General features: G+C 34.9%; 1 protein-coding gene across 2 annotated transcripts in view; it reads right to left on the minus strand.

Moving 5' to 3' along the window:
- The window catches only part of LOC149567622 (nucleoporin (DUF3414)), a 337,999-nt gene that overhangs the window by 142,535 nt on the left and 181,536 nt on the right, over window positions 1-13,928 (minus strand). For both annotated transcript variants that reach the window (XM_089820876.1, XM_089820877.1), the window contains exon 22: window positions 2,567-2,674. In XM_089820876.1, the coding sequence (XP_089677002.1) occupies window positions 2,567-2,674 (108 nt within the window). The remainder of the gene's footprint in view (window positions 1-2,566; window positions 2,675-13,928) is intronic.

The raw sequence follows: 13,928 nt of genomic DNA on the forward strand, positions 1-13,928 counted from the left end.
TCACCAAGTACTCCGTGTAATGGCCTTCAGATCATCAAGTTTTACATTCAACATGTACTCTAAAATGTTTATAAGGTATGAACACACGCATTCTCATAATGCGTACCATATAATCATCAATCATGCAAAGTATAATCTAACATGATCTACATAGACATCATAAGATATCCATCATTATAGAAAATTAAGTTATTGTAAGATTGTCGTCATTCAATAACTTTTGCAAATACAAGTGATAATCATTTGGAAGTCATCACTTGCTCATGTACACATGGGATAGGCCCATTAAAGTCATGTAGTCACAAATAAAGGCTATCGAACCCCCTTTGAATATCAATAATCTGAGCTCCTCATTCAATGATGCGTTTGATGGAGTTTCAAACTCCCTCTAAATCTTATATCAATCCTCCTTTAACTTTGAAGAAGTGTCAAACTCCCTCTAAATATGAAATTCTTCTCTTTGAAGAATTGTCTTCATCCATCAATCTTATGACTGCGACCATCAAGACCACCTCCCTTCTTAATTCATCTTGAAGACATTTCGTTTGAAGAGATTACAAATAATTCATAGAAATGAACTATTCCAAAGGGAAATGTCAATGCCACAAACATATATGTTTCACTATTCTACATAAAATTCATGATCAATATTCAAGGGAATAATCATAAAAATACTATCTCTCCTCCAATACTAGGATAGGGCTTATTCATTCATTTAAGTTTCCTTTTTGTCTTCTTCCTTTATCTTGAAAAGAACGTCTCCCTTTATAAGAGACATACCATTTGATATGATTTTTGTTTTAATAAAAAAATTGCATTTCTTGTTTGCTGATGGTAATACCCCATGTACTTCCCTCCTTTTCTGGTCCACTTTTCACATCGGTGTCATTATTTGTTATTGACTTTATATCCCTTTTATTCTTGATGGAATTTTGCCTCTTACTGACTAGGCACCTTTGTGGTTGATGAATCTCCCCCATAAATATATTATTTCCCTTTCATATGTTGGCTGAATATTGATTTCCTTTTCCCCAAAAGTTAAATAAGCTGAATGCTCTTGTATGCGCACTTAATAATGTTGAATGATGTGTGGTATCAATGGAGATTTCTAAATAATTAATATCTTTGGAAACAAGGGAGGTATTCTGTGTGTTTTACAGTACCATAAACAATTTCCTTATTGTTTTGAACTTGATATTGCAACGATATTTGTTTGCTGCTACACAACGGTACGTGAAACATACACTGGCCATGATGAGTCATTTTTCTCTGTAGTTTGGAACGATTTATTTTATTTGTCCTGTCAAGATATGTGTTACTTGTGGCCTGTAAACACCTGGAGCGGTTCCTCAATGAATTAATTCCTATAACATTTTGGATTCAGACCTAAATTTCAACATAGACCTCCTTAGCACTTTGACCTGGCATCCAACCATTATTCTGTAGGTTTCTGCCTGTTCGCATGTAACGTTTCCAACCTGAGATTTAAAGGGGTTTATATCTTTTATAATACTCGTCCTCTGCTGTCCCGTTTTTTAATCCACTACCTAGTGCCAAAATATAGATAATTCCATCCCTCTATGTCATTATATGCTTTATAAAGGATCCACAAGATGACAGAGCCACATCTTTTGATGACCAGTAGCAGATCAAAATATCATTGTCTTGTATTATTTGTGATAGATAGATGCTGCAATTTTATCACCATCCTCTGCACAATAATGGCTTAAATACATTCTACAGAGGTTGCTATATGTATGAAGGATGGAGAATCAATCACGTGATTAATGAATAGACGACGACCTACGTTCACTGGTTTGACTGAGCACAGTTACTAAGTATATTGTTACAGTCTTCTTATGTGACTAAGCAATGCACAATCCCGCATATTATGACTGTCCACCGATCAAGGGAAACAAAAAGGGGTTTTTTTTTTTTTCAATTATTATTATTATTATTATTATTATATAATCTGTGCTTCCAATCACCAATTTCCATGAGTCTGGTGATCATAATCAATTGCTTTATACAGATGCAAATTTGTATAGAGTAAGTTCGATAATCGAAGTACGATATAGAGGAAGTCTGATCATTTATTTCTCTGATCATTTTCTTCTCAAAGTCAGATCCCAACTTCGATCCCTAAGATCGAACTGCTCTGATACCATGTTTTTCTTAGGACAGCTGCAGACGTAATAACACTACCATAGTGTCTGGTATGTACTTTCCAAATGGCAGCGTCCTCTTGTATTTGTATGAGGAATAAACCAAGATAAGGGGCATGTCCTTTCATGAGACATGGCTATTCATCAATATAATTAATATAATGGCAAACTTACTTATAACTCTGTGCGTGTGTGTGTGTAATAACATTAATTTCTCTTTGATCTCACAAGTTTATACTACTAAAGCTACCAAAACATCAACAGTTAGTACCAGAACATAAATGTCTAACAAGAAACATAATTAACTTATCCTACAATCATAAGCACTATAAATGATTGCAAACACTAAACCATAGTAGAGATCCATTAAACGTAGACAGTCAATTAAATGAGATTCTTACGGAATTGCGAAAGAAACCCAATAAGGAAATTGTAGCAATGACAAAAGGAAGACGTGGTGTTGTTGAATGTAGCAATGTCTGCTCCAAAGAAGGTGGGCGTGGAGAATCCTACACCATTAAAGTCCACTTGGTCAGAAATGAGTTCAACTATATTACACCAAGTTACAAATAACTTTGACTAGACATGTAAATAACTCACCTAATATTTAAAAAAAAAAATTCAAAGGATTGTACACTAATCCAGTATGCCACTAATAGGATTTGACTTGGTTTGTCATTTGGTTTAAACCAAAGCTAAGTACAAGTCCCATGCAGTACTAAATCCTTTCTACTTCCTAGGGTGACAAATTTGAAGAATGGTATACTAGACCAATATCTCATCAATAAATTTGCTCCTTCACTTCAGGCTTGGTGTATGCAAAACCTAATTACCTACACTCAAGCAGTGTCAACATTTTAATACTTACCCAAAACTTAGAGTATCTTTACTAACATGCAGAAGGTTGCATACTCAGGAAAAAAGGCCACTTTATAATCATTTCATGGAAATCCTAGTGTTCTTCCTTGAAAAAAAAAAGGCCATTTTATAATCATTTTATAACAATTATATCTTCAGATTGGCTTTTGATGGAATGTATAGAAAACTTTACATCCATTTTAAAAATTAATAATCACAGCCAGCTACGCCATCACATTAAAACCCATTATTCCAACATGAGCATTTGTATTATCACTCAAATATTTGGTGTATTATCTATCCTTTGTAGGAAAATACTAGTTAACATGGTTAAAAATCTAATTATTAATTGATCAAATACTAAATAAAGCTACCATTTCAAACAATATGTTGTTCATCGAAATTCTCATAAAGATACATTAGCAGAATATCTTCATTCTAACAGCAGTTAATTGTCAAACATACAATGATCCTCTCAACTAATGATGATATAATAATGCTACAGTATAAATAAAATTTCAATAAATAAACTGCAACGATTGGGTTTTCATGATGAATTAAAGTATTCATATTGATTGTTTGCTGTAGGCATTGTTTGAGCTGCTTTATAAACTTTTTTGTGATCAAAAATTAGATAAAACAGAAATAACAGATCAAACAATGCATACAACGGATTATGCTGGGAAAACCATTTCCAACTCAAGGGAAAGAAGCTCAACCAAAAAAGTATCACTTATATTTGATCAAAGAGCAGAAGACTGATTTACAATTTTCTCAAACCCTATACGAAAATGAAATGATGATAATGGCCAGACAATTATAAAATTCCTTAGAATTCATCTCCCTAAAACAGAAGATAACAATCTGAACAAGACGAAAAAGTAAATTGTAATTCACAGCTTGCAGACAGGAGAACAGGACGAGAAAAGTTATGAAAAGCTCACGCAATGCTACAGAAATCTCAGATTTTTAAAGAAAAAAGGAATTAGCAAAAGCTACAATTCACCAAAACAATTATATCTTCAGATTGGCTTTCGAAGAAATGTACAGAAAACTTTACATCCATTTTAAAACTTAATAATCACAGCCAACTACACCATCACATTAAAACCTGTTATTCCAATATTAAAGAATATAAAGAGTCAGCGATAAGAATTTTGAAGGGTGGTAACAAAAATCAGCAATTGATATACATCGATTATAATCAGCGAGTGATATACAGTGATAATAGATCGCAACTCTTTGTTAATGGGTGACATCATCCGGCATTTCCCTTACCCACGGTTGTTCAATATCTCGCCTGCAATACAAATAGACAGGATGCATTTGGCTGTAGAAGACCTGCAATACTCTGCAGGGGCCTGCGAATCATACCCAAGACCAGCGGTTTAATTCCAAGCCCTGTGGTTACATTACATTATTATGGCCTGCATGTGAGTTTTTGTGGGCTGCGATTATCAATTGGGTGTCCTGCCTGATTTCTAAGTTCTGCCAATTTTTATTTGAGCCAGCGTTTTACATACTGGCAGATTTGGGTACTGAACAAGGCAGCAATTTGCTAGGAAAAGTAGTTGTTAGTGTTCAGGGCCGCTGCCTAGACATTAGCAGATACATAACAGGTTACATTTTCATTTTGTAAATTCTAATTCTTAGTCTGAATTAATAAATTTCATAGTTGGTATTAAGTGTTACTAGTTCTACTTTACATTTCCTTCCAATATTTTTCTATTGAAGCATTTATCATATTCAAAAAAAAACCAGAGAAAACATACATATCCAGAAAAAGAAAAATGCAAAAGCACAAAAAAATCATTATTTTATAAGCGTAGCAGCATAAGACTGATCAGGGTCTTTACAAACTCTTTTTCTCAGTACAGTTTATTTTCATTTTCTTGAAATCAAATATTTATTCAAAATATAGTTAATAATTATTTTAATTATTACCTGCATATAATATAATTTGTGAATCTATAGTTACGAATTAACGAAATTGATGATCAAATACACATAGGGTAAAAACCAGTTTGAAATTAGCGAATTTCCTCAGCTCTAGATTCAAAATCATTAGAACATCAATAAGGCAGCTCCTAGCAGATCCCACTGAATCCAATCATTAGTTCAATTATTAAGTGGTATTCTACAATGATTAAACAATATATACATCAATATCTTTATCAATGATATAAGAAAAATTTACAAATCGATATTTATAGTTTTAGAATAATATGAGATCAATCCTAAAATAAAATATATAATTGTTAATAATTAATACCTGCAGATGATATAAGTTATGAATTAAAATGCACTCCCATATGAAAAATGAATCCTAAAAACTATGCGATTTGTTTAATCTATGTGAGCTACACAGCAAGGCCAAAATTTGACAAACAATGTTTTATCTTTTGAAACACCAAATATGCCCTCTCCTTTTACTACAAATTGATTCCAGATTTCGTTCCCTAGAATCCTTTTGAACCAACGAAAAATGAATATGAGGATGAGGGTTGGAATATTGTAAAATCTAAATGATCCAAACGACTAGAAGCAACATTTAATCCCCAAAAAACTCAAATTTCCTCCCACCCTTATCCTAAAACCTCACATAGGTCAAAACCCCCCTCTACAAGAACACCAGGATTTACTTAGTCGAAACATCTTATGGATTATAATCATTTCATTCCTCTCAGAGATCAGGTTCAGAGAGCCCCCTTGCCTAAATCTGATCGCATACCCGGACCAACTAGGAAGGAAGCCTCAACAAGCCAATGGGAAGCGATAGTTTGTAATCCATTGGCGACTACAAGGAGGAAATCCTCACTCTATATCTTCAAGCTTATGAAGTGAAATAGACCCAATGACAATGCCAAAAGTACTGACTCTATGCCAAATGGATGGTACCAGGTACAGAGGTAGAATCTATTGTGAGATTGCTAAAAGAATCTTATGTTAAGAAATTAGAAGTAACTATGTTGGAAAATGATTTTCTTTATATTAATTGTTGTCGCTCCAATTTGAAAAAAGAATATTTATTTAAAAATTCCCTAGTTTACAAAGCCAAATCTTTTATAGTCCTGCACTGGGAGCCTTTTATTTAACCCAAACAACCCATGCTCCTTCATAATAGATCGTGTCATTAGTTTGCCTAATCTCCCTATTGAACAACAGACAAAAGAGGCTCTTAAATTGATAGGTAACAAATTAGAAAAATGTGTAGGTTTTGTAGAAAGTGAATTGAGGTTCTCCAATCCAATTATTCATAGTTAGCATGGAGGCCTACATCTATAAATCTAAGCCTTTAAAGATCTGCATTAAGGGAAGGTCACTCATAATAGAACCGAGATTTGCAAAAGGATCTTTCATAGAGGACCTTGCATCAGATTCTCCAGTCCCGAACGAGAGCCTTCCTTTTCCTCATCCTCCTCCAAACACGCAAATTATCTTTAATAAGAAAAAAGGGAGGCTTTCAAATTGTGGTATGCCCTGGAAGGGATCATTTGGAAGAGGGGGAAATAATAGAAGTTGCTCCTTCACTCCCCTCGGTTATAGTGGGTATTATTACCTCTACAGATTAGGGAGGGGAGGCTTTAGGTTTCATCTTGAATTCCCCCTTTCATCCTAGTCGGAGTTAGAGATAGTTGCAACCAAAACAACAGGTGAGGATTGTTCCAAGAAAGATCTTAATGAAAACAAGGGGGCATAAACCACAAAAGCAAGGGGGAGAGACATCAAAAGGGATAAGCCTCGAAAATACATAGCAATAATACTTAGTCAGGAAGGAGACTTCAAAAGTGAAACATGTCAAAGGAAAGAGAAAAAGGATTACAGTGGAGGAGATCACCTAGATAATGACATTGATATCCAAGAGAAAACATTATGTCCATCAAGCCCTTCAAATGAGGAACCCAGTAGCCAAGCCAACAGAGAGGAAGAGGTTAGGATCATTTATGAGCATTTATGCAAGTTTGAAGTTAACGAATGAATTTTTGGATGAAATTTATGATAAGGAAGAACTACTGAGACAAAAGAAATTGTTGATAAAGGAGATTTTGAAAGGTGATGATCGGATGGAGAAAGTAGAAGTGTAATAGCTACTAGTAGAACTAGAAAATCGGGAAATAAATGACGAGGAACATATGGGGATAGCCATGACTCTGCCAAGTAACGAATAACCCCAATTGTGCAAAAACAAATAAAAAGAGGCGAAGAAAATCCCTACTAGAACTGAGAATGAGGGATGGATGTGCTCATGGTCAATCGAAATTAACCAATATCTTTAATGCTAGGTAGGGGAAGATCCTTCCCAAGTCACCATAAAGTCCTAACTTGGAATGTTAGGGGTTAAAATGCCCCTAACAAGCAGCAGTTCTTAAAACACTACATATCAAAAACAAAAGCAGAACTCAATATATTACAAGAAACAAAGCTAGATAGGAATGATCTAGAGGGCTTAACAAAGAAGCAAGGATTTAGGGAGATATGGGGATCTTTGACTAGGCGAGCCTCAAAAGGTTTAGCTTTCATATGGGACCCAAGGTTTCTGACCGTAACATTTTTAGAAGATCATGGAAATTGGAGCTGTGGTTTAGTAAGAAGCTTTGAAATGAAGTTGAGATTTAGAATTTTTAATGTGTATGGAGGAAATCAGAGTCTGGAAAGAGATTGAAGAAAAATAAATTGCTTATAAACAAGAAATTTCAATCATAGGAGGGGATTTCAATACTATAACTAAGGCACCAGAAAAATTCAAGTGGAACTCAGAAAATCCCTAAAGCAGCACTAAATTTTTATGAATGGATTAACATAACTGGACTAATAAGTATTATCACTTCGAGAGATAAACTATACTTAGATAATAGGAGAAAAGGTATTATGGAGAAACTGGATAGGTTTCTTTTAAATGGGGCTATGGCAGCATTACCCTTTACTTTGGAATCAAAAGTGAAACCCATCTTAGGGTCAGATCTCTTCCCAGTTGAATTACACATCATAAAGGATGAAAAGCTCGACAATGATCCTTTCAAATTTGAACAAATGTGGTTTAAGGATGAGGGCTTTCTAAAGATGATAGAAAAATGGTGGAACAAAACCATGTTATTTGGGTCTAAACTATACCAAGTGGTTAACAAACTTGAAATTATTACACAAAGGCTTAAGGTATGGAACTCAAACACTTAGGGAACATCTTTGAAAACAAGGCAGAGTTGGAAGAAGAATTGGAGAATCCAAATAAGGAATTTATAGAGAAAGGGTGAATTTACCCTTATATAAAACAGAGAAATGCCTAATAAAGGATTATGAAGACATCTTAACCAAAGAGGAACTGTTTTGAAGACAAAAGTCAAGAGAAAAATGGCTAGATGTAGGGGACAAAAACACAAAATTCTTTCACAATAGTACAAAACAACGTAGAATAGCTAATAGAATCAGTTCATTCAAAATAAGGATGGGGAAAACTGGAGGATCCAGATGATATTGAAAAAGAGGTAATAAAGTACTTTGAAGAAATCATTAAAAATAAGATAACCAAAACCTAGGGGCATAATAAAGCATCATTAAGAACAACACAAAGCTTATAGCAAAAGAACAAAATTAAAATTGTTGAGAAAATTTACCCTTTGATGAAGTAAATAAGCCCCTCAACCAAATGAATCCAGATAAATCTCCAAGGTTGGATGAGTTTCTAGCAGGTTCCTTCCAAAAACGTTGGGAATTCATAGGGATGGAGGAAACTGAGGCTTTAGGAGTACAAAATTCGAGAAAACTCCTCAGGGAGGTTAATAATACCTTTATTGCTCTTATACAGAAAGAGATAAACCAAAGAAGTTGTAATGACTATCGTCCCATAGCTCCTTGCAATACTCTCTATAAATTGCTTACTAAGACTATGGCAATGAGAATCTAGAAACTTCTCCCAAACTTGATTGACGAGGAACAAATAGGGGTTGTAAAAGGCAGATCTATCTTTGATGGAATTATTATTGCCCAAGAGGCCATACATACCATTCAAAACAACAAAGAACCTAGTATGTTAATTAAGTTAGATATTAGAAAGGCATATGATAGAGTAGATTGGGGCTTTTTGAATAAATGCCACAAAGCCTTTGGATTCACAAAACAATGGGTGAATCCTAACCTTTGAATGTGTATCCTTCTTTAAGTTATCAATACTAGTAAACATATCACCCAACAATTTTTTTGGAATTAGTAAACTTCCAATATCCCCTTTTCTTTTTGTCTTATTGGCAAAAGGGTTAGGAAGATCCATTAGCAATGCCAAGTATGAGAAGACTATTAGAGGTATTAGAATCACTAGTGACCTGGATCCGACAACCCACCAACAATTTGTAGATGGAACTATGCTTTATGGACAAAGTACCATAAAGGAGGCAAAAGCATATAAAACAATATTAAATCAATATAGCAAAGTATCAGGACAAGAAATTAACCCTGAGAGGTCAAAATCTTCTTCATTAATACACATCCTAATCTGGACTTTCCCAAATTTTGAATTTCAAAAGAGGAAGTTTCCCTTGTGCCTTCATCCAAAGGGCACGTTCCACAAAATTATTGGATCAAATAACAGAAAAGATCAAAACAAAAATGGATTCGAAGAAAGGGAAATGACTCTCTTCTGCAGCAAGAGCAACAATGATACAATATGTCCTTTCACCACAACCTATTTATCAGTTATCTTGTATTGATCTCCCTAGAAAAAATAGGAATGAAATCAATAGACTCCTTAGGACTTTCTTTTGGAAGCAAAAAATGTAAAAGAAAAAAAATCGTATTAGCTTGGGATAAGGTGTGCGGACTAGAAAACGAGGGAGGTGTAGGGATCAGAGACATCAAAATCCAAGGTAAAGCTTTACGAGCTATACTAGTATGGAGAATGTACAATAACCCACACCTCGAGTTGGCAATGATCCTAATAAAAACTATCTAAGCAATAATGATCCAATCAGCATATTCATGGAGAAATCTCCACCTAGAGGATCAAGAATTTGAAACTTCATCATGGATTATAGATCATCCATCCAGGATAGACTAACATGGAACCTGGAGAAGCGAGAAGAACCTCACTTTTGGCAAGACTCTTGGAGAGGATATAGTGCTTTAGAAAAGGATGGTAAGCTAGCCCAAATAAGCTTGACACTTCAAGCTAGATGAGGAAAAAGAGTTAGATATTATGTGACCTTTGAGGATGGAGTAAAAGGTTGGAAATGGAAGGATTTTAAGGACATGAACATTCCACCTAAGGAAGTGGAAGATTTAATAGAACCTTCTCAAATAGGAAAGTAACTTTCAATTTTGGCAAAGCACAAATTGATGTGGGATGGAAACAAGAGCAGGAAATACAAGTCGAACAAGGGGTATAGATCCCTCAGGTCTCTCGAAATGAGCACAAAGGACTCCCTTCCTACAACATTATGTTGGAATAAAGCTTGTCTACCTAAGGTAGGATTTTTCACTTGGTTAGATTTAATTAGGAAGGTCATTACCTCAAAAAGATGTAAGAGAATGGAATTCCAAGGCCCAAGTAGATGTCCTTTGTGTGAAAATAAGGAAAAATCCATTTCCACCTCTTTTTGCATTGCTCTTATTCGAGTCAATGCTAGAAATGGCTCTATTCACAACTGGGATGGGTATCAACATTTCCAAGAACTATAACAAATATGCTATAAGCTTGGTCCGTTCTTAGAACGGATAGTATTTATGACTCTTTATGGAAATAGACACCTTCCATAGTCCTATGGGAATTATGGAAGGAACAAAACAGAAGATTTTTTAAGGATAAGAAGATGAATGTAGAACTTCTCATTAAAATTGAAACTCGTGTCATTGAACTTACCAATAGTCGGGTTTTGAATAAACAAAAGGAGCCTATAATGCCTCATTGGGTAAGAAAATGGGAGGCAAGTGGATTGGTCTGAGATTACCCCCCTTTATAGAGCAGGAGAGGAACTTCACAAAGCAAACAAGAGATGTGCCAATGGCAACCACCCACGGAGAGATGGTTTAAACTCAATATTGCTAGAACTTCGAGAGGGAATCCAAGCAAAGAAGTCATTGGTTGTAATATCCATAACTCATAAGGCATAGTGATAGCATGCTTAGCAAGATATATAGGAATATAAACTAATAATTGGGTGGAATTAACAGCTTGACTTGAAGGATTGGCAGTGTAAAACTCTTGGTTGCAAAGAATGTAGAGATTCTCTGCAATTATAATAAATGCTACAAGGAAAGGATCTCTCATTAATTGAAGATTGGACTTTATTTATCTAGTGCTCTCTCACTATGTCAGACCTCTGACAAAATCACAATCAATCATATATACCGGGAGGGCAAAAAAAGAGCAGATAAATTAGCTAATATAGGTATAGAAGTAGGTCAGCCATTAGAAGTAATTTCATTGTAGGGACTCCATCTGAATTAGGAATGGTTTAGATTTTTATAAATTCAACGATAGTTTACATATCATTATCCTATGGAAGATTCAGGGGTCTTTCTTTAGCATTTACCTACTGCCTTCATCTCGCATCCAAGATAATGTGATTGGATAGACAAATTCATCGTAGAAGACGGTGTTGGAGCCTAGGAATATGAGTTTGAGGTGAATTTGGAGATTCTAGAATAATCAAATTTGGACTTGCATCTAAAATATTTGAACTATGTCTCAATTGTTATCAAATGACCAAACTAATTTACTGTGCACATCAAAACAAAGATTTGAAATGTCTTATTCGAAACAAACAATGCCGAACAAGACATATGATATGAGTTGATGCTATGAGAAGCATGTTATTCAGAACTTGATTATGAATAAGGGGATTCTATAGATAGAGTCCCATGGCAATGTAAAAGTTTTGTGGATAGATCGTGATGGAGCCAGATTTTTTTGTGAAATGTAGAGGCCCCATTTGAACATTCTCTCTCAAACAATTTTGCTAGGGGCATAATTTCAAACCAAGGAGTATGATGTTGGGACACATCACCCCTGTTATGAAGCTCATCACTAGCAATACTAGAGTTATTTGTGATGCTATGGATAGTGTTTTGGTTGTCTCCTATGTAAAGTATCAGATAGAAGAAGAAAAGTTGAGTATGTTGATCGATGAAAAGATTAACATGTTCAGATATATCCTTGTCACAAGACAACAATATCATATGCAAAGTTTGCCCAATTAATCCTATTGATCAGATTAGCAGTACCCATTGAAATACAGAATGACGCTTTCATATGCAGCAGCAAGAGTAAGTACAGGTGCCAACTTGGCGGAAATGAAGGTAATGAGCCGAGGCATTATTTTTCTGAGGATATCATTAGAAGTTATTGACCTGGTAGGATTGATTAAGCACAGGGATAAGTGAGTCATGTGCAACAAAAGCTTCTATATTATTATGGCATTTGTGCAAATATTGGTGTCTTGTTCATTCATTTGATATTCAGTGTTCTTGCTAAGCCACTAAGGAATTGCTCCAAACTTGCATACATGGTAATGTCGTGAATTTACATATTCAGTTGGTCTTCATGTTATAGCCAGTTCGAAAAACGTTGCAACTAGAGATTGATAGTTTGAGAAAAATCGAGTGCTCCTATCTCTAAACAATATAAGCTTGAATTTCCAGTGAATGGCACCCAAAATTTGGTGGTCTATGTTGAAGTAACAACTTTAAGAAAACACAAAGTGCAATTAAAGTTTGAAAGGGCCCAATACAATAAGCTTGATCATGGAGACCAGAGCCACTGAAGCATGAATTTTTGCATTGACTATTGCCAAACTCTTATTAATATCTAATGCCTTTTTGTATTTGTTGCAAGTCTGAAGATGCGCATCGGAATTAAAAGGGTGTACCCGACTCTATGGAGATGAAGGCTCGGGTAATACAAGCCACTAGGCATACACCCAAATAGGTGGACATGGAGGCAAGGAGTTGGGACCAGATGGAGCTTATAAGGGACGCACATCATGGAAGTTTCTACAACAGCTTCCCAACTTCTATAACGTAGTTGAGATATATTTAAACTAATGACCTAGTTCATTATCCGGCTGAGTTTTTATCAAGTTAAATGTGTGATTAGGAGTTGCGTAGGGTCATGACTTTTTATTTGTACCTATTCATTGTTTATATATATCAAATGTAAAATCAGAACAACTCATATTCATAGTTTTTAAAAAAAATTATATATTCTGAGTGTGATGTCCCCTTCTAGCTAGAGACATCACTTTAGCTTGTGATTAGCCTATCAGAGACCCTCGTAGGCTAGTAGGATTGGTTAGAGGGTCACCTTGGTGTGGAGATCTTCCAAGGACCTGAGAAGAGTACACTTCTGGGTTGCCAGAGTTTGTTTATTATGAGTTTGGCTTGGTCAGGCTATTTTTAGCAATTTTGGAGTTATAAAGGTGGACCCCTGCTATTTTTAGAAAAGGGGTATGGTCATATGCAGCTCTATCATGTTAGCTCCCGGTTCAGACGACATTCAAAAATGTTGAGTAATAATGGAGATATTAATGTTTATTTAGTTAGAATAAACATTATTGGTTTTGAGCTTATATTATTAAGTTATAATATGTTTTTATATTATAACTTAAGTGAGGGTCATGATATCATAAAAGGGGGCCATATTTCAATTAATTGTGGGTCCAAGCTTATGGGAAAATTAAAAGGGGTTTTCTAAGTTCTAATGTAATAACATTTTTTATGTTATTATTATATTCTTTTATCCCACATTGAGCGTAGAGCCTCATTCTGGAGTTGAGGAGTCTTTATAAACAAACCTTGTCTTCCTTCAAGAGCATGTTATGAGAATTATTTAAAACCAGGGTTTCTACAAATTCGAGAAGAATTCAGACTGTGAAGGACGTAGTTTCTTCAGAGTTGATGCAATTTGAAGGTGTGAAA

The sequence above is a fragment of the Cupressus sempervirens genome, chromosome 3 (genome assembly GCF_028749045.1).
Source record: "Cupressus sempervirens isolate cs-2001-9-10 chromosome 3, ASM2874904v1, whole genome shotgun sequence".
Classification (NCBI taxonomy): Eukaryota; Viridiplantae; Streptophyta; class Pinopsida; order Cupressales; family Cupressaceae; genus Cupressus; species Cupressus sempervirens.